The sequence below is a fragment of the Anas platyrhynchos genome, chromosome 2 (genome assembly GCF_047663525.1).
Source record: "Anas platyrhynchos isolate ZD024472 breed Pekin duck chromosome 2, IASCAAS_PekinDuck_T2T, whole genome shotgun sequence".
In the NCBI taxonomy this organism is placed as follows: domain Eukaryota; kingdom Metazoa; phylum Chordata; class Aves; order Anseriformes; family Anatidae; genus Anas; species Anas platyrhynchos.
This window is the reverse complement of record NC_092588.1, coordinates 75,435,436-75,456,843: the sequence shown is the minus strand read 5'-3', so window position 1 is coordinate 75,456,843 and position 21,408 is coordinate 75,435,436. Positions and strand designations below refer to the sequence as shown.

Genomic DNA, 21,408 nt, shown 5'->3' with positions numbered 1-21,408 from the left:
CGCAGAACACATCAGATCAGAGATGCAACGTTAATAAAAGGAGATGACACGCTCCAAGCACCTGCCAGATTCTCAAGTATTAATTAGATACACATACAGTTAAGTGCAGAATACTGAAGGACAACGTACCAAGTAGCAAATTTAATCATTCCATCGATTTTCCGATTACTGCAATGGATACTTGCATTTCCCCATTTAATCTAAGAAAAGTATTGCAACCGTAGCACTAGATTTGATGGTACTTAAAGCCTTGTGATACTGGTATGTATTTTCTTCAAAACATCTACATTAAAAATTACTGCAAAAGAACTCTAGCTCTATATAGAAATAACACAAACTTGTTTTGGTGGCTCTTGTTTGTGTCCTTGCAAAGAAACCTAACTTTTCTTTGCCTGTTTAATAGCGTATATAATAACATAGATTCCCCTGCCCCAGAGGCAATCAATGGCATGTGATGCATGACTTCCTCAGGGTTACTCCCATAAAAAATTCATGCTGACCAATTCTGAAAGAATATATATATTTTTAAATGTAATTGTATAATATAAAATTCACACTGTAATTTGCAACTTAGGTAACTCACAGGAAAGGAGGAACAAAAAAAAAAAAAAAAAAAAAGATTTCAAACTCTTTAATTAAAGACCAGGTCAGAATGTTGCTTATACTATGCTCTTTGTTTCTGTGCAAACACATCAGATAAGGTTCATCCCTTCTCTTGAGGTCTTGAAAAATTCTACTACTGGTAAGTGGTAAACCTATCTAATTTTCTTGGTACCTTTAAATGCTTCCACCACCTAGCTTCAGTAAGTTTTTACTTACTGCTTCAATTCAGGAAATTCTGATTCCCAAAGCCCCAGAAAACCCCCAAACAAACAGAAAACCCAGCTGAGCCTCAACAAGTACATCTGAATTCTCAGAAAAGGACATCTTTTCTTGATTTAACAGTAACTGTACAATATTACAAACTCAGACACATGAAAAACAATCAGGCAATAGAAAATGTACAACAGCTTTGGTGTTATACAAAATAATAATAAAAAAAAGACTTGACCGCAAGAGACATAGTTCATTCTGTTCTCACCACAGCCACTTCACTGCTGACAGCTATTTACTTCTGATGTTCTCTGTGTGGCCTTTCCATCCATGAAAAATCATACGATCTTACTACAATAAGAACTGTTATGAACACCATAAAGTAAGCTCCAAATTTTATAAAAACATCTTGCCTCTTTGCACTATTGCTTTGTGGCACATTGTTTGTCAACAGAACAACAGTCCAAAATAAAGTGACAACTAGATTTAATAAATTAATATACTTTTTTTCTTTTTAAAGATGTACAATGCACATTCTTTTTAATCCAAGGTTTTAGGGTGTCAGGATGCTTCTATTTACACATATACAGACCTCAGACAGCATTGATAACACCAGAACACACAGATAAGGAACAGTGCCTTAACTGCTATCTGGATGCTACAAACAGAAGCCGAAACACTGCTGAGAGTATTATTGGGAGAGATATCCAAAAACTGAAGAAAAGTCTATGAAAAAAGGACATGTAAAGGCAAAGGGAAGGTCAAGATGTTTAATATGACCATCTATTCTTGCGAAGACTGAGGTGGAGTTGTTGACGTGCCTTGTTTACCAGACTTCCGTTCGTAATTCACAAGTCGTTGCCCAACAAGGTATCTGAAATTATAATAAAAACAGCAGTAATTTAACAGAAGTTACTACAATTCTGTACCATAAATCCACTCTATCTCCTTTGTTGCAGAAGGAGCTTTCTCATGTCAGTAAAAGTTATTCTAAACGACTCTCCACCCCAACAATTGCCTTCAACAGTCTTCATCTTTGCATCTTTTTTTCCTCAACTTTCAGGTATTTCACAATGGAATACATACCTATTATGGGGTTGTGTTTAGAGCCTTAACTTTGGGAGTCATACGTGTCAAAAATACACAACTCAAATAAGATTTGAAACATATATAAAAGGAATGTGTTTAGTATTATTTGTAAAGCCAGTCCCTTTTGCTAGATGATACTTTTATGAACACTTTTGCAGTGTTCACCCAGATGAACAAAACATCTGTAACAACAACTCAATACAAAACCAAATGAGTGTTAATGAGGTTCTAACTCCAGTAAAGAATCTGGCACAATGCAGAACATGCATCATATGAGTACAAGAGGCTCAGCTCATATATCCAATGAAAAAAGACCTTCGTTGGAAAAAAAAAGTAAGTATCGTAAATGAAGATCTTTTACCACGGCTCAATCCTTCTTAAAGGGAGAGAAAATATTCTCATGGTATTTCAGGTCAGGGTTGGGCCTAAGGGCTGTACGATTATTTTATTAAATTCTGTTTCCACATCACATTGCCTCATCAACTTAGCAGATTTCATCTTTCACATTATTCCTTACCTCCTCTATATCATTTCATACACCTACTTTTTGCCATCTAAATTCTTTTATGTGCTTCCTATTTGTCTGTTGGTTCTACGTGTAAAAGAACCATACGCTCCCATGAATTTGCCAACTGAAACTTACTGTTTCCTTTAGCACCTTTTCCCACTTTAACATAATCAGACCACGACATATTGTTTGCACATTGAAGAACGTCACAAAATTTGTATATTCTTTTGAAATTTGTTATGTAAAAGACGTAATTAAGCATATTTCTAGACTATAAACCTCTACAGGTTAGCATGACTATGCCTGCTTTGCGTACTGTAATCATAATCAGATCATTAACTTATGTTACACAACCTTCTTGTCTACAAGGGTGGCTACAATACTTTCCTTGATAAGTTCATTTAATATCAAAGTAATTTACACTTAGATATTTTCACAGGTTTGTAGGCTGCAAGAAAGCAACTTGCAATATTAATTCAAGTTGCAATTCAATATGTGTTCTGCCTAAAATATATTAACATTTAGCTGAGAGCACATTTGTAAAAAAAATATATATATATATACATGCACAAGTAAAGGCATGTTGGGAACAAAGATTTAAAATGCATGATAAAATTCAGGGTACTAAAATATACATTGAGCAGCCTAGGGTTTAATTTTAGTAAAATCTCTTCTAATATTTATAGATTTTATTAATTGTACATTTACACCACACACTTTTAATGTATCAGTAACTTCAGAACGTTTAAGCTTCAAATAAGTTCATTTTAGATGTGACTCTTTTTGTAGACAGTGGAAAGCAAATCCGTTGTATGGCAACTCAGGACATGAACATGTAACACATTTATTCCTTTTTTATAGAAAAAAAGAGCAAAACAAAACTAAGAAAGCTAGTTGCTGGGGTTTAAAACTATTTTTTCCAAATAACCCCCAAAGCAGTGGAACTGCACACTGCACTAATTAGGAAGGGACATAAAATAAAATGTCATAAGAAAAAGGCCCTATGAAGTATGTGTGCTCATACTTGTATGTACGAGAAACATGATGGAAACAAAAGTTCTAGTACTCAACAGTTAAAAGTGAGAAAACAACATTCCTGCCGAAAAAAAAAAAAGGGACATTTAATTTCTTGTTGCTTTCAACTTCAGAAAAATGTTAAGATAAGATGCATAAAAATGTAATGTAGAAACAGAATGGAGTAGGTTAGCAACTTAAAAATGGAATTGTCTAGAATAGAAAAAAGTTACAGAATAATTTGATCAGTTAGTTGCACTCAAATCTAAAAAACTAAATCATATTTATTCCAAAATGCTTTGGAACAGATCCTTTGTAACACCTGATGCATTACTGATCAACTTCAAGAAGAAAGGGCATGTTTTTAAATGACTGGAGAACAACAAGCATTTTAAACATGGGTAATAAGGATAACAACAAAAGCTTAGAAACTATTCAGGCTAACCAGAAAAACAACGGGAAAATAATAGTTTTTATCATGCATCTGAGTAATGCAGAGTAATAATTAGTAAAATCGTCACGAAAGTGTGCAAAATTTGGTAAAGACAAACTATCCATTCACCTGAACTTTAACAGGTTAATTGGACTAACAATTAGAAAGAATAAGAAAAAACATTATGCAGAAAATGCTGAAGAAACGGTTATAAGCAGCAGATGGATGTAAGATTTTACTTCCAAATATGTAACAAGTTTTTACACTCACTTGCCCTTCAAGGCTTAGAGAGGAGACAGACAAGCAACCAGCATCAAAAAAAAAAAAAAAAAACAACCTTCAAGTTAGACATCAGGGAGTATCTTCCATTTACAAAGAGAGCTTGTTCCTTTGCTTGTCTGCCTGAAGAACAGGTAAAACACTTGCCAAGACAAGAACACTTTACTGTCTGCCTTGGAAAGTCACTTGTCTAAAAAACTTCTTAAAATCACTTTTAGCCCTAAGTCTCTAAATTCAATCTCAGGTTGTTATCATTAAAGTGGGTAAATTAAAAGCCCCTAACAAAAACATACTACATACTCACTTGTCATTTTTAATATGTTCATAAAGGCGCTTGAACTGGCGGACTTGGAAGGAGAGGATTCCCATCAAAACCACCACCATGAGCAGAAAAGGGTAAATTCGACGCTGAACTAGGTTTTGCATTTCAGCAGTAACTCCTACAAAAGAAAATACAACCCTCACATAATCTGGCATTGCTGAAGGTAATGTATTCCTGCTTCGGCTTTTTGTTATACTGTAACTTCAGTGGTAGGGCAGTGAAGTAACACGTCCACATATCCCAGATACCCAACATGACAACTGTCTGTCCTGGTCATCATAAGCATTACAGCAGAAAGCTTTCCGTTAATACAGTGAAAATCCCCAGCAAACAGTGGCCCTCATCAGCTTTTCTTCCTTATTGACTTTTGTGTACCTCGTATCAACAAGTTGACACTGTAGAAGTATGCATTCAAATTTCACTTTTCACTTTTTCACTTTTCTAACCTTCCTTCAAAATGTGACAAGTCAGAAAAGATGTCCTCAGCTCAGTTATAGCTCTTAGAGAAAGAATAAAATTAAAGGTTGACTGTCAAAGGAAACTAATAAAACATCCCTTTCCCAAGCCAGCTAGATACCAACATTTCTGCAGGTAGATATTATTTAATCCCATACTTTTGATGTATTCTGCGTGTTAGGAAGCCAGTCAGAATAACATACTAAATTTCTCAAACAATAAAAAAAGCCGCCAGACTTAAGATGACAGAAACCCTTAAGCATTTACATTTGCTGGCAGAATAGCGTTGGCTCTTTTGTTTGTTTAAATAACCTAGAGCTTGATGTTTTATTTCCACGGAAATGTTTTCCTTGCCCTACAGCATCAGAAGACAATCAGGCATTCACGATGTATACGTACCTAACAAAGGTACCACCCCAGAAGCTATGATGTATGGTACACACAGGGAAAGTAACAGAACAGAGATCGCGGGTGCTGCCAGTTTACAGATTATGAATTGCAAATCAATGTTGCGAATCCCATTTGCATATACCTAAGAAGAACAAGATAGAAATAGAACGGATCAGTCAAGACAGCCACACCTTGTGCTTACAGTAGTAAGGTTTTACACAACTTTCCTCATGAGATGCAAACAATATTCCCAACGTGAAGAAAACCATGACAGTCAGAGTTGAGAAAAAAAAAAAAAAGCCAATCTACACCATGAGTGTCTCAGGAAATCATTTGAATAGTTCCCTGGAGAATAACAATCTGAAATAGTTTTGGGATTTGGTTGCAGCAGTGTAAAAGACCACCCAAAAGATTATTAAACAGAGCTGTGGAATGGCGGTTTTGTCCGTGACCTGGGATTGCTTTGTGCTGTTAACTGTGCTGAAAGATCCTGTGGCTGCTAATAGAGCAAACCTATTAAATTTGGCAACAGAGGCCAAAAATAAGAGGTTCTAAAGTATTCTTGGATGCATGTACTCAGTTGGGCAGACCAGAGCCTCTGCTTGTGAAGACAGCATCTCCCCGACCCCTGGGTTTCTGTAATTATGGCTAGGAGCTGATGTCTGAACGTGACTAGACTCATCATGGGAAACGGTCATTTTCAAACAGCTACCACACACAGCAAGACAAGGGACTCTGTCCCACAGCTTGGGTGTAATTATTTCTAAGGATGGCTCAGAAGAGCACGTGTATAACAAACAGGCCCAAAAAAAGCATTTGAAATGAAAGGAGCTGTGCCATAAAGCAAGAGGTACTCAGAGAATTAAGGCTACATTTCTACAGTGTGACACCTAAAATGATCAGCAAGTGGTTCAACAACTGGGACTCTGGGCTACATCTAATGAAGACAGGAACCTTTTGTACAGAGGTCAAGACATGCACCATGGCCATTACATTTGATGCAGGGTTGAAAAGTTATTTTCCAAGAAACAAGTGAGATACATTATTGGGGCAAGTGTAGAACTTAGAGGTCAGGCTCAAGGAAAAATTACTTGTGCCAAAAAAAGCAACAAGCTGTGCAACTTGTAACCACTCGCACCAACTTACTCAAAGGGGAAAGGCAACACTATCTTTCAGATATTTGTGTATGCATGAGGGAATCTCTACAGCTCCAGTGACCTCAGAGATTTTGTTTTTGAGCATTGAACATTATGTATATCCTCGATATGAACACACGTGAATTCATCTGAAGAATTGTTTCTCACTTTAACAAAAACCTGATAAGCTGCATATACGTACACACAGCATTTTCTTGATTTTCAGTTTCTGAGGTTTATTTTTATTCTTACGTGTACCATAATGGACTTGGATTTGCAATTTAAAGGAATTCTACAAGACTAGTTGAGTTTTACTCAGTTATTCAAATTACTCAATTACTAAAACAGTAATTTTAATTTTCTGACTCACACATACAAAAAAACATCTGTCAAAACATACTCTACAGGTAATTCACATTGACATTTTTTTCTTACCTGTTCAATAACAGTTTTCAGCCACCACTGAGGACCCATCAGAGTTATGGCTGCAATTATTTTGGCATGCAGAACTCCAAGAGCCCAGTCCTAATTTAATAAAAATGGGTTAGTTAGCATTAACAACTTTTTAAATACCTTGATGACTGAAAGGTTTTAGAGTAACTTCTTAATATTACTTGGAAATGAAAAAAATTACTTTCTATTTACAGAGGAATTTGTTTGAAAGAGGCATCATCATTTGCCATCTCCTAAGAAAGACAGGACACTCACCCTCACTTAACATCTATAAAATACTCAACTCCCTGGAACCGGGAAAATCAGCTTCTGCTAGTAACTAGAAAATTAAAGCCTTACACTTACAGCTAACATTTTGGTACAAACTAATTAGCATTGGTAACATTTACCTAGAAATAAGTTAGGAATTTTGTTCACTGGGCACAACTGAAAAAAGACCAGCTCTATCCTCTTGACACCCTCCCCTCGGATATTAACATATATTAATGCAGTCTCCCCTCAGTTTCATTCATATTGCACACCATTACTGAATTAAAATTCTTTATTTAAAAAAAAAAAAAAAAAAAAAAAGGCAACCGAACCTCTTGCTGCATAACTACAGGTAGAAAGCTTTCCAAAAAGCTGAGACAGAATACGTGCATCTGTGCATATAGAAACATAGCTATACTAACTTCTGTATGTAACTTGGTGTCTGTCTGATCACTGACATGCAAAGACCCTCTGAAGTCATCTCATAAAGTTCATCTTCTCATACTTAGATTACTAGACCTATCTGTCTGGTTTAAGTAATTCTTGCATCCAGCTTGGCTATCTTCTCTCTTCTACTTGGAAACATATTCATGGGAAATACACGGAAGCACTGAAACAATGTGAAACAAGAACTTGGGTAGCCCTTAATCTGAAGTCAAGAAATGGATCAATAGCAGCAGAAGCATGAGAGCAACTGACCTGCCAGGGATAGAAGAGAGGTGTTTGATCCAAAGGAACTCTCAAAGGTGCGACAATGACCAGTTCAAACAGAAGACCAAGCAAAAGTGGAACCACACCTGCTAGCAGTATAGCCACTATTAACGTCTTCATTATCTAAAACATCCAAGACATGCAATTAGTATGTTTGTCATGATTTGTTATTTTTAAATCTGCAAAACATAAACTGAACTACAAAACCAGATAAAACTGGAGAAAAAAAACACTACAGACGTCTAATTCACATATACACAGACACCCATAAAAGCAATTATAAACATAAAAGATCTGCAACAAAAATTTTCAGGACCAGGTCCTATTCTAAGCCCTCTCCAGAAAAAGACATGACTGTACCTATTACTATCCATATAGTTTTAAACCACAGACTTGCATTTTATCAGTAAGGAATACCATCCAATGGCATTATTACGTTGTACTTTTCCAAGACATTTACAAGAATGTAGAAGAACGTACATATTTTCCAAGCATTTAGAAGAATCTTTCCAAAACTACAGATTTTTCTCCAGTTAATACCAAATCTTACAAGTTCATCCATAATGGAATATATCTAACTTAAGCAAAAGAATTAGTAACAATAACATGCCTGAATATTTCTTCATTCTAGAATTCTCTCTTAATTTACATACGTCACCCAAAAATCAGATACAAAACTAGTATGACCTAATTAAGATGTTCAGATTAAGGAACAGGTAGAATATTACACAAGAACTATATTACGCAAGAACTCCGGAAAATAAAAGGATTTTTTCTATAAAATTCTTAATCTGAACAACACTCTGGAAGATCAGACAGATTATAAAGATCTTTCTGAAAACACGCACCAAGTTACTTTTCAGAGACATATTCATTATCTGTTATTTTACTGTTTTGTGTTGTTTGTTTGACAACGTTGAGTTACTAACGAAGCAACGGTTAATCTTTCAGGTGCATGTGAAAATGTCGATATATTTGAGGACACATCACATATGGGATAATATGCAACATACTCACTTTTACAGGAACAAAGAAAGACATGAACAAACATATATGCAAATCATGTACACTGCTTAACATTTCCAAAAGTTAGCCCATGCAATGGGAATGTAACCTGCACGAGCTTCAAAAAAGAAAATATAGTACATTACAGGGCAAAATTGGCAAGGAAAATTTGAACAATTATGTAATCTACTTTTTTTTTTTTCTCCTTGATACTTCAGTAGAAATATTTCATAAGACTCACCATGAGAGACCACTCTTTGACCTTCTGAAAAATGACTCTACGGCCCTGTGGCATCCAGGCTACCAGCACGGTCACTGCTCGGATGGTAAGCCAGCAGACATAAAGACCACAAGCAGCTGTGTACAGTTCGTGGATTTTGGCGGTGCCCGTCCAAAATGACATTAACCATCGCCCAGCAAATACTGAAAACACAAATGCTTTTAAGTACTTTTGGTATATTAAGGAAGGATGCCTATAAAAATACTTATCAAATTCATTGCTAATTATCGATCCACAAATAGTTTTTAGCATTACATGGTGTTTTGGTACTATACCCATAAAGCATGAATGTGCAAAGCCCTACAGAAATAACCATGTAGATGATGCCGAATACATACATACGATATTTTCTTATAAAATTTCATTACCCCAACGATGTCACCTGACCTAGCACAAAACAAAGCACTGAATGTTGTGCTATTCAGAGCCTAAATAGCAATCTTCAGAACTTCAAAAGGTAGTAATGTATCAGTGCATAAGCTTGAACTGAAATCTTATGGGTGATGTTTAGGCTATTTCACTGCCTCACGTTATTTGGTTATTTTTAAGGTTTACTATCAGGTTTTCTGAAGCACTCTAATGAAATGGCAACGCACATTTGCTGTTTCATTTTTTAAATGGGGTTTCTATTCACTAATACTACCACGGAATTACTTTTATGTAATGTTATTCAAACCACTACAAAATTTAGAACTCACACCTCAATATATTATTGACTTTAGGATCACTAATAAAAGGAGGTAAAAGTGACATGGTACTATGGTAGCCAGATTTAAGAGAATTCCAACAAATTTACATGTCTTACATTGTTCCAAATTACTTATAACAACTCTGAAATACTTTTGACTTGGTTAAAACTGCTTCTTCATACACATTTAGAAGCAGCACATATTATTTAAAAGTCTCCTAGTGACCTGTCATGGCAACACTTTCAGAAATATTTAATTAAGATACTGTAGGAAGCCAGGTAACAGCCTGTTTATTTCCCTTTTCTAAATGGCAAAGCAAACGCAAGGGGTATCAATTCTGTTTTTCTCACAATTTTACTACAAAGAGTCTCAACACTTGGAGCTCTCCCTTAAAAAATACAAAACAAAAAACATAACTAAATAAAGTAAATGTTGATCTCTTCTCTACTGAGTTGTCATTTATGTAAAGGTACTAACTCTATCATTCAAATTCTAGGCTTCTACAATTTTATGATGTACCTTTCAGAATGAGACATTGTTTCTCCATATTTTCTTCTTTTAACTTTACAGTGTGATTTGGAAGCATCTGCTATTATTGAGCATTAGTCTGCATTTTTCATCACACTTTTACAATAACAAACTTACCTGGTAAGGTAAGGCAGATAAGACTAGCAATCAGTAACGTTATGCACATGAAAACAATCAAAAGAAATATCTGAAAGAAGAAAGAGAAAAACTATTTATAAGAAAGAAGTCTGCAAAGAACAACTTAAAATGTTAGACACAGAAAAGCACACCAGATAAACAGAAAATCTTTGACAGCTGAACAAGTAACTGCTTAGTTATCATCATCAGTTCAACGTCAGCATCCCAAATTACTGAAAACTTATACTATGCAATGATTTCAAAGGGCGATGATTTCAGCCCATATCCTTATCCAGAAGCATCCACAAAAACAAAGCAAAACAAACAAGCAACAACAAAAAAATACAAAGGCACTTAGAGAAAGGAGGACTTTCCAAGCCTCTGGTTTAACACACCTGTTCCCCTTGAAAGTAGCATATCCACACTACAGCTGTTGTGTATTAGCAGGTCACAAAAGATATGACTGCTCTCTAATTGCCTCCTTAGCAGCCAAACTAAATTCAATCAACCTGTCCATCATCCCAGCAACTTTGTATGAACTTTACTCAAACTCAAAATGTTACAAGCAACATAGTTTCTTTAAAAATAACACCATAATCTTATCTGAATCTTCAAATGTGTCTAACCAACACCTTGTGTGTATGCATCAATTTTCATCTGGACCACTTTACTGATCAGCATATCAAGAAGGGAAGAAAGGAGCAGTTGCCATAGAAGTAAGACTGGGACCGCTCCTTTCAGTGAGAACAACGTATTTATGCTAGATTAAATTGGTCTGAGTCAAAAGCATGCCTTGACTTCCTGGTAGGACTAAACAGGTATAGCAGCATCTCCTATGTGGGGGGCAAATTCATTCTGTTTCCCTAGTCCTTTCATCCCTGAGTTACTGCCTCCCACTGTTCTTTCTGCAACAGTGGGAAGTGTTGTAGCTCATGCTCTCCTGCAGAGAGACATTTCAAAGAGTAAAAATAGCAGTGGAGGGAATTAAAAAAAAAAAAAAAGCCCCGACTTAACAACAGTTAAGTCTGTGCCTGTTCTAAGTCCTGAAATCCTTCCAGATTTGTTTTCAGTTCTACTTTGTTGAGTCTTACAGAAAAACATACAAACAAACAAAAAACCCCTTTCCTTTGTACACTGTTGTGAGATTTCTTTTAGCTTAAGCATTTTAAGGAAACTTCAGAGGTCAACAGTGCACTGCTCTAACTTCAGCCACTATTTCCACCCTTGAGCTGTATCTGAAACCATGGTAAATGAACTCTCCTGAAATTTACATTTGATTAACTCAGTCAGAGTTCTGGTAAAACCAAAACAATTTATCTAGTTTGACTTGCGTATTATTTTAGAATGTGAAGTATTTGCCAAGAAGCATCTCCTTTGTAGTAGCAGGCATTTAGAACTTTAAAGTACTTTAACACCTTTCTGTTTAATACAGACACAACAGAAGTTTTCCATTTAACTTTATAACAAAGGAAAGGAGTTTAGAACACGCTTCAGCTACAAGACTGAAGTACACCCTCTTGAAAGCTATGCCTTGTTACAGATTTTCCTGAGGCACCTGTTTGCTGGAGTTTATTACACCATTACTCCATTACTAATCATGAGGAAACCAAGACATGAAGTTTGATAAAATACACAATAGTAAGTGTAGCATCTATAAATAAAATAGTAATTGAAGGTCGCATTATAAAGCTGAAAAAAGCTGCACGTGAGAATATAACGAAAAGTCTAAAACTCAAGAAGTTGCAAACTGTACAGAACACGAAACGTGACCCGCCACTTGACTTCTGAGAATGTGTGGGCCAAATCTTTAAAAAATTAAAATCCACAGCTATTTTTCAAATGCCCTTCTCTTAATCTGTTAGATATACCTACCCTGAGTGGGAATTTTAAAGGCCTGCGATAAGGCTGGAAACCCACGGGTCCTCCTTGCTGAAGTATGGCTTGATGGGCTGCATGAAGACCCTCTCCCACAACCGGAATGGCATTGTTATTGCGAGCATGCTGGTTGTTTGGCTGCTGGTTCGCATTGTTTTCATTCTCTTCTTGGTCACCAAGTAGGTAAGAATGGAGGTCTCTGCAACAACCAAAATCTTAGTTTCGTCCTGTTTGATATGAATGAAAATCTTACAGATGCATAAATGCCATATATGTACTCCAAATGAGTACAGAACTCATAGAGGAGTACTGGCAGAATCTTGAAAAAGTAAAATAAACCATCTGACTACTCCATGTCTTCTTAAACACAGACTGTGGAAGGAAAATGCCATTGCGGATGCAGATTGGAACAATGGAAATACAGTCAAAGATCACCCATGTTTGCTTTAAAACATAACCTGGCATTAAAGTTCTGCATATAAAAGGGAAATTGCATCAATATTCCCATTCATGTAAGCAGACAGTTCAACTAAGATTTTATTTTGCTGCTACTAAGCTCTACTGGAAACAATTGCCTTCAAACCTCAACTGTACAGGGACAAAACTGCTTTACCATAGACACATTTACACTAGAATCTTTCAAGAAGATTCCAAACCATTCAAAACCCGTTCACAACTTTCTAAGAACATCAGCCCCAGAACCAGTCTATCTATTTAAAACACATTCTATTCATATTCCCTGCATACCACGTTAGCAAACAGATCTTGAATGTTTAGAAGTTAACTTTCCTCAGCTGCAGCAGAATTTTTATAGCAGTGAGATGCATGCAGATATTCTAATACCAGACAATGAAAGCATTTTCACAGCACTGCTTGCTTTTCAGTAAAACCCGAGTAAAGAATTTTAATCTTTGCTCAACTATAATTGCTACAGAAATATTTTGCAGTTGTTCTTAGCAACTGTGATAGTGAAGAGAGCAAACCCATTTCTATCATATCTGCATTTCTCTTCTTCTGTCACGTTTAAATACTATAAAAACACTGATAAATGAATTCCAAGAGTAACTCTCCAAAATACAAACTAAGAATGTGGTGGTGACAGTTTCAGGTCCTTAAGAGAAGTTGAAAAAATACACTGGGCTACAATGGAGTAAAAAGTCTCTCTCATTCATTTTCTTAGAGTCTCAGACAGCTTAGACTTGGTAAGAGAATGCCAATCTACTCTGAAGTTAAATTAAAAAAATATAGCAACAAAATCAACTTTTTCTTTCTTGACTACAACATGAATTCAAAAATCACTTCAGGTACGTGAAGTCTGGCTTTGGAGTCAAAATTAAAGAATCTCATTTTGTGCATTTACTCATTTACTTCGCGTTACAAATACACACTTATAGTTGTCTTTTGAGAGAGTGATATCTACCTTTAAAACACGTAATTTTAAGGTATCAGCGTCTTCAGCTTAATATTTAACAGAGTTAACAACCTGTTAGTCAGACTTTTTTTTTTTTAACTAGTACCTACATAGGAAGTTACTATACATTTTTTTTGTTGTTTGTTTGTTTTTAAATTAGATATCTATCTATAAAACAACTGTTAAAGCTACTTGTTGGGATATTTCTCTTGAAAGCATGCTGCCTTCATTTGAAAAACGGCTAAGCTGGACGCAAGGCTTGGAGTTGATTTTGGCTTTCTGCACTTACAGCAAGTATCCAGCAGTAACAGTCCATGCTCGTACGAGGCCTTTCAACCATTGTCTTGTGTGCCCTTGCTCTAGCAAAGCTGGGAGCACCACCTGAAGCAAAAGGAGCTCTAGGGAAAGTTCACTTACTGGAGCATCACTAGAAACAACAGGAAGAGCAGGAAATCAAACACAGGCAACGTTCTGTTAGTAATCTGTTACACTGAATTATACTAACAATAATATAACAATAACCTTGTCGTTAAAAATAAATGCAGTTACAGACATTCTTTTACTCATGATCAGGTATGAACATGAAAAACAAACACACTAACCTCCCTACAAAAAAGTTTAAGAGAAAGCTGTTTTGAAGGAATACAGAAAGTAATCAGTTGTCATTACGGAGATAACCCAAAATGCCTGCTGTTTTTCTTAACAGCTTTTTGACAAGTTATACTGTGTATCCACGTGGTTTGACATTTTACTTTTCTAGAACAGTTTGGTTTAGCTGTGAAAAAATGTCACATTAATGCTCAAAGAGCTCAAATACATTTTTTTCTAGTTACATGAGCATTGAGAAAACATCTTTCTGAAACGAAATACGTACCTGTAGAGCATAACATTATATGGAAGAAAGTTAGGCAGAAGATACTTAATAATGCGTATAGGAAGCCAGAGCATGAGCAGTACAATTGATCCAAAGACAATCTGCAACAAGGAAGTTAACCAGTTAGTTTGAGTAGCAGATTCAACCAACCCTCTGCTGCCCACCCTGGGCTAACTGCCCATCATCCACCCAGCTGCTAGTTCATTCCCCTCTCCTGCTGGATGGGGAGAAAACAGAAGGAAGGAAAGAAGGCTTGTGGATTGAGATAACCACAATAATAGAGAGCAGAAGCTGCACGTGCAAGTGAAATAAAAAGAAGACTCCATTCACCACTGCCCATCAGCAGGCACATGTTTAGCTACCTCCCGGAAAGCAGGGCACATGCTCAAGAAGATGAATGCCATAACCATGAACTCTGCCTTTCTTCCTCCCTTCCCTGAGTTTTTATTACGGAGCACAAGCCATACAGCATGGAATATCATCCCTTTGTCAGTGTGGGTCAGCTGTTCCAGGTTTATCTCTCTCTCCTAAAACCCTACCCACACTCAGCTTACTTGCTGGAAGGTTGAGGGAACAGGGCAGAGAGGAAAGGGAAAACCCCGATTCTGTGCAAGCAGTGTTCAAGTATAGCCACGAACACTGGTGTGTTACAACACTTTCAGCCACAAATCCAAACTGCAGGAGGATGTGGACTGCTCTGAAGAAACATCAACTTCACCCCAGGCAGACCAAATACACTGCATTTCGTGGTGAACGCCTTCAAGCACCAAACAGGATTTTGGCTCAATAAGCACTGACAGAATAACGTTGCACAGTTCTAGTTTCTTTCCCCTTCAACACCAAGATTATGAATTTTGGATTTCTCTCTTTTCCTAGCAGCTGGGTTTTCAAGCAACTTGTAAAAAATCAAAACTCTTTTTGAGGTTTCCTCTCCTCAACTAGATGAAAGATCAAAGCATGGGGGGGAAGAGGGAAGTATGGAAACCACACGCTTTTATAAATTCCACTTCCTTAAGGAACCAAATTAAAAATTAATTATTTTTAAATACATTCTTACACAGTATACAAAAATGCCACTAGAGAATAAAAATTCAGCAAGTATTGCATACTTAATATGCAAGGAAGAAATCAAATCCTGTTCTTTAAACTTAATAGTTCATGTTCTACACAAAAACATCCTTAAAAACATTGAAAAAGAAACAACCTGGAAGGTCTGATGTTTTTTGAAATGGCAACCTGTAAACAATCACCACCCTGAGCCTCATATTCCAGCATGAAGCCAGCAAAAGTTCTTGAATTAATTAGCTAAGCAAACTGTAAGGTGAAGTTCAAGTAACAGCCAGTTCCAATGCAGCCACAGAACGTATGTTTAAGACCTCTGGGAACAAGCAGATGCCTGCCAATATTTGTGCCACTTGCTGTGACACAATGTTTAATGGAACTAGAATATTGTGGTTATCTACAAAGGAAATATTTTTCAAGGCAAATAGGTCAACTCCTCTGATGTTCTGACAGGCTCTCTAATAGAGAGTGCTAAGATCTCTCTCTGAGCTTTCACTGCTCACAGCACTTCAGGTGCATATAATGCTGTGTGTTAAATAACTGTTTCCAGTACACCGGTTTTCACAGTTCACAAGACATTATTTTAAAGATAGCCTGAGACACTTCCCTCTATTGCCCTGCTAAGCAGACTTCACACAAACGAATTTAAAGGAAATCACAAAAAAATTCATTGATTCCAGTATCATAGAATGGTATCTGGAAACAGACACCACTGGCTACATCAGTGCAATTCAACACATAACTTAACCAGTAAGTTACGCTACCCTTTCTGCACTGCTTTAGCTGAATCAGACCAAAAATGTTTACTGCAATTACTGGGAGCATCATGAAGCAGTTAAGTGATTTACAATATCCACAATAATAAACACTTGTTGGCTGAATACACAAACATTTGCTGCAATTTTGTGTAAAGGGAAGATATTCAAGAATAATTTGTTTTGGAAGGAACCTCTAAAGTAAACTAGTCTGACCCTCTACTCAGAGCAAACCCAATTGCATCAAGATTCTCAGATCCTTATCCAGTTGAGTTTTCGTTATCTCAAAAGCTGCTAATTCTGTTGGCAACCAGTCTGAGTTTGATCACCTTCACGGTGAAAATGTTTTTCCTTAAATACGTAGTATTGTATATGTGAGTTAAAAGTAGCAGATGAAGTTTTCTTTCCAAGTACAGAAGTCTGTAAGAAAAATCCTTACCACGGATAATATAAACCTCCTGAGATGTCTATAAATGGGCAAGTGAATCATTTCCTGCACAGGATTAAAGTCCGGATCATTCAAATTCCTGAGAAACCATAAGACACCAGGTCTCAATACCTAAAGTGGGAAATAGAAAACAATCATCAAGGGAAAGTTATCTTTGTATTTCATGTCATTCGTGTTACATTCTACGTAACTCTGCTACACATTAAAAAAAACAAAAACAGGTGTATAAATGTAACATGGTTCAGCAAAATCATATGGAAAAAGAATAAGGAAAGCATTTTCATAGAGGACTAGAGAAGCAATAATTAATTACAAGATTCGCCTTCAAGTGTTAATATTTAACAATTGAAATGCATTCAGATTCACTGAAGCTCCCATTTTTGAAGACTCTGTAATCTGAAAACGTCGAATACTCTGTCATAATTTTCCAGTGCAGTAGGAACCACTGCTGCCTTTTTCAAACAAAACTGAAATCCACAGAGAACACAATAGCAGCAATACCCAGTTGCAAAAGATCTAACAGCTCAACACGCTAGCTTCTCTAACTAATGTTGCCTAACGATTTTGTCCTTATAGACTTACCTCTCTCAGTAGAAGAATGAAGGACGCAAAATAGAAGACGTAAACCATTCCAACTAACCAGTGCAGGAACATTGTGGTACCTGGCGCAGACTGAAAGCTCAATTCTCTGTCTTTCAGAGTGGCATCAAACATTTCCTAAAAGGTAAGTAATAAACAAATATAAATAAAATTTGGCAAACTTCTACAATTACTTACTTTGTTTATCCTAGTGCATACGCGCTATTTGACATTTAAATTAGTTGTCTGAGTCATGCATCCATAAATAATTATAGCATTTAAATAAAAAGAATACTTATGAACATTAAGAACAGCAAGTGAAGATCAATTTCTGATCCATGACATACAGAGAGAAGAAAAAAGCCAACTCAAGCATTTATATACACTGCATACGTTATAAATACTCAAACAGAGTAGCACTGTGATGGAATAAAACAAGTAAAATTACAGTTCTACGAAGGGTAGAAGAAATTAATTTTCTCTGTTTAGAATTAATCTTTTCTGGAAAATCTTTTCAAATTTTACTAAGTTGTCCTTTTTAATTCCAAGGAAACACAGCAAGAATCTTTTTAAAAGAGATAATGTAACTATTATACCATGAAGTCATTAGCATCTCGTGCAAGACAGCTACCATAAATATTCAGTGTACCAATTTGCCTGTAAATTTATTATCACAGTGGTCTTGTAAATGCAGTAAAAATGGTTACAATCTTATTAGCTTAGTTCTACTAGGTTAACTTATGTTAATGTTATGAGTCACATAAAAGCAAACAAAATTAAGTGCCTAAAAGAAACCCAACCCTCTCATCCTAGAAACGTTATGTTTACAAAAACAGTAAATGTGTCATCCAACTCGTATCAACAATTCTCATTAGAACTTTCTTCCTTTAAATATAAACACTTAAAAAAATAAATTATCCCATATTTCTATACCTACCAAAGAGCATATATCCAACCACCAGCCACAGATGAGAGGAAACACACCAATTTCTACCACCACTAACAAGGAAACCTTAGGGGTGGAAAAAAAAAAAGTAAAGAACAACTCAGTAGATTGACAGAAATTAAGAAAATTATAACATAACTTTAAATACAAAGAAGGTGTTTTGTTTGTTTTGCTACACAAAAAAAAAAAAGGGATTACCTTGACAACAATGTAGCAAACTCCTAACAAACGACGTGATCGCTGGAACTTAACAAGCGCTGCCAAACCCTAAATGGTTCTGTCAAGAAAATACTGAAAAGCACTTTATAACAAGCCCAGCATTGCTTAGTTTAATATAAAATATTATGTTATGCAGCTTTTACCAAAGGGGAGAGGAGAGGGGGGAAAGCTTCTTCACTAGTCTTCTTGGATAGACCTTCAAAATTTACCCAGAGGCATTCAAGTATGCCTTTAACCCCCCATAATATCCTAGGATTTTGTTTCATGAAAGACATAGAGGGGTTCTGAAGAATGCAGTTCCACTCACAACTTGAAAAAGGTCCATGAGAACTGAAAGCTTTTCTTCTAATTTCACAGAAAAAGCAGAGCAAAACGGTGAATAAGTTGCATCTGCAACACCTCTGAGCATCCCCAAAATATCTCCAGAAAGATGACTCATGTAAAACCTGAATCAGGTAACTAATGGCAAAAGGATACATGACAAACAATTAGAGTCACTGCCAGCAGAACATATCCAACTATAGTTGTAATCAGCCCTTCAAAATGAGATGCTTGAACCTGGAGGGGGAAAAAAAAAAGGAAGATTTATCAGTCTCTTAGAAGATTACATCTCTATTTCACACAATTAAGACAGAGTCCAAATCTCAACTCTTCAAGAAGAATGACAAGTTAATTTAGATTTTACATATTTTAATTTGCTACTTTTTTGGTAGCTCCATCAAGAGTAGAAAGCATTTCATTTACTGGAAAAGCCACATAACACTTTTCTTCATTTGTGTAACAACCTTTTTGCTGTCCCAATTTTCAATAAGTGCAGACAGAAGACCACAGTAATTACAGGCCTGTCAGTCTCACTGGTAAATTTTACCAGTGCCCGGTAAACTTATGGAGAAGATTAATCTAGGAGTTACTGAAAAACACCAGGAAGACAACTATTCATTGGTAACAGCCAATACAGATTCAGAAGGGGAAAGTCCTGTTTAACAAACTTAATCTCCTTTTGTAACAACGTTACCCAACTATTTGACCAAGGGAAGGCACTTCATGTGATCTTTTTGGGTTTCAGGAAAGCTTCTGATACTGTTTCTCACAGTATCCTTCTGGACAAAAGGTCCAGCATACAGCTAGACAAACACCTAATATGATGGGTGAACAATTTGCTGACAGGTCAGACTCAAAGGCTTTTAGTAAATGGGCTTACATGAAGCTGGCAGCCACTCACTAGTGGGGTTCCTCAAGGCTCCATTTTAGGGCCATATCTCTTTAATGTTTTTATAAATGATCCGCATGCAGGACTCAGATGTACACTAAGCAAGTTTGCAGACAACACTAAACTATGAGGAGCTGTTGACTCCTTTGAGTGCAGACAGGCCTTGCAGAGAGATCCTGACAAATCAGAGAGCTGGGCAATCGCTAACATGAAGTGTAACGAGAGCAAGTGCTGGATTCTGCACCAGGGAAGGGGCAACCATGGATATACATGCAGACCGGGGGACAAGAGGCTGGAGAGCAGCTCTGTGGAAAGGGATCTGGGGGTTCCAGTTCACAGCAAGTTGAATATGAGCCAGCAGTGTGCCCTGGCAGCCAGAAGGGCCAGCTGTGTCCAGGGTTGCATCAAACACAGCATTGCCAGCTAGTCGAGGAAAGGGATTTTCCTGCACTGCTCTGTGCTGCTGCAGCCTCACCTTGACCACTGTGTGCAATTTGGGGCGCCACGGTATGAAAAAGACAAAAAATTGTTAGAAAGTGTTTAAAGGAGGGCAACGAAGATGGTGAAGGGTCTGGAGGGCAAGACGTATGAGGAGCTGCTGAGGTCCCTTGGTTTGTTCAGCCCAGAGCAGAGCAGGCTGAGGGGAGGCCTCATGGCGGCCTGCAGCTCCCTCACGAGGGGAGCGAAGGGGCAGGCGCTGAGCTCTGATCTCTGGGGACAGCGACAGGACCCGAGGAAACGGCATGGAGCTGGGACAGGGGAGGGTCAGGCTGGGGGCTAGGGAAAGGGTCTGCACCCAGAGGGTGGTCGGGCACTGGGACAGGCCCCCCAGGGCAGTGGGCACAGCACCGAGCCCGACGGCGTTTGAGAAGCATTTGAAAAACACTCTCAGACACATGGTTGGATTTTTGTGTGGTCCTGTGTGGAGCCAGGAGTTGGACTCTGTGATCCCTGTGGGTCCCTTCAACTCAGTATATTCTATCATTAGACTCCATATATGAAACAAAGCATTATCTTACACCTCCTCCTAGCCTTCACTAACTACCATCACCAAATGTAAAAGTTACCCACTACACACTAAAAATGTACATGAACAAGATGCTGTTAACAAAACCACAAAGAAGACCATACATGCATTTTTTTCTAAAAGGCAGAAACCTCACTTGAAAGTTAAATAATAGAATAAGTGTGAAAGAGTGAGAGAACATTTTTAAACATAGATTACAAGAAGTTGTAGGGTTGTTTTTTTTTTGTTTGTTTGTTTTTAAAAAACAGACTTTCCAGGTTACAATTCTTATCACAAATAAAAGTGTAAAGATCCTACAGAAATACTGTGATTATACAAACAGTGGCACCTTTTACATTTTGAAAGTATAAAATAGCACTTACATATTCCTCAAAGCCCAGGCCAACAATGGAGAAGTGACCAATGTGGTATGGACAAAATGCTGCATAATGTAAGCAAAAGGGGAAAAAAAAAAAAAGGCCATGAGAACTGCTAATCTGAGTCTTATTTGCAGGATGTATGGTAATTATTCCACATTATACCAACATGGT

The 21,408-nt window shown here is 36.9% G+C and overlaps 1 protein-coding gene across 2 annotated transcripts in view; it reads right to left on the bottom strand.

Annotated features, from left to right (window-relative positions):
- Positions 1-1,282: 1,282 nt before the first annotated feature.
- Positions 1,283-21,408, bottom strand: part of MARCHF6 (membrane associated ring-CH-type finger 6) — a 45,697-nt gene continuing 25,571 nt past the window's right edge. For both annotated transcript variants that reach the window (XM_027451739.3, XM_027451738.3), the window contains exons 11-26: positions 21,241-21,299; positions 19,119-19,199; positions 18,621-18,689; positions 18,414-18,488; positions 17,480-17,614; positions 16,889-17,008; positions 14,633-14,733; positions 14,048-14,185; positions 12,345-12,546; positions 10,473-10,542; positions 9,100-9,281; positions 7,842-7,976; positions 6,876-6,965; positions 5,314-5,446; positions 4,441-4,576; positions 1,283-1,687 (exon numbers count right to left, since the gene is read on the bottom strand). In XM_027451739.3, coding sequence (XP_027307540.1) covers positions 1,597-1,687; positions 4,441-4,576; positions 5,314-5,446; positions 6,876-6,965; positions 7,842-7,976; positions 9,100-9,281; positions 10,473-10,542; positions 12,345-12,546; positions 14,048-14,185; positions 14,633-14,733; positions 16,889-17,008; positions 17,480-17,614; positions 18,414-18,488; positions 18,621-18,689; positions 19,119-19,199; positions 21,241-21,299 — 1,817 coding nt within the window. In that variant the 3' untranslated portion in view covers positions 1,283-1,596. The remainder of the gene's footprint in view (positions 1,688-4,440; positions 4,577-5,313; positions 5,447-6,875; positions 6,966-7,841; positions 7,977-9,099; positions 9,282-10,472; positions 10,543-12,344; positions 12,547-14,047; positions 14,186-14,632; positions 14,734-16,888; positions 17,009-17,479; positions 17,615-18,413; positions 18,489-18,620; positions 18,690-19,118; positions 19,200-21,240; positions 21,300-21,408) is intronic.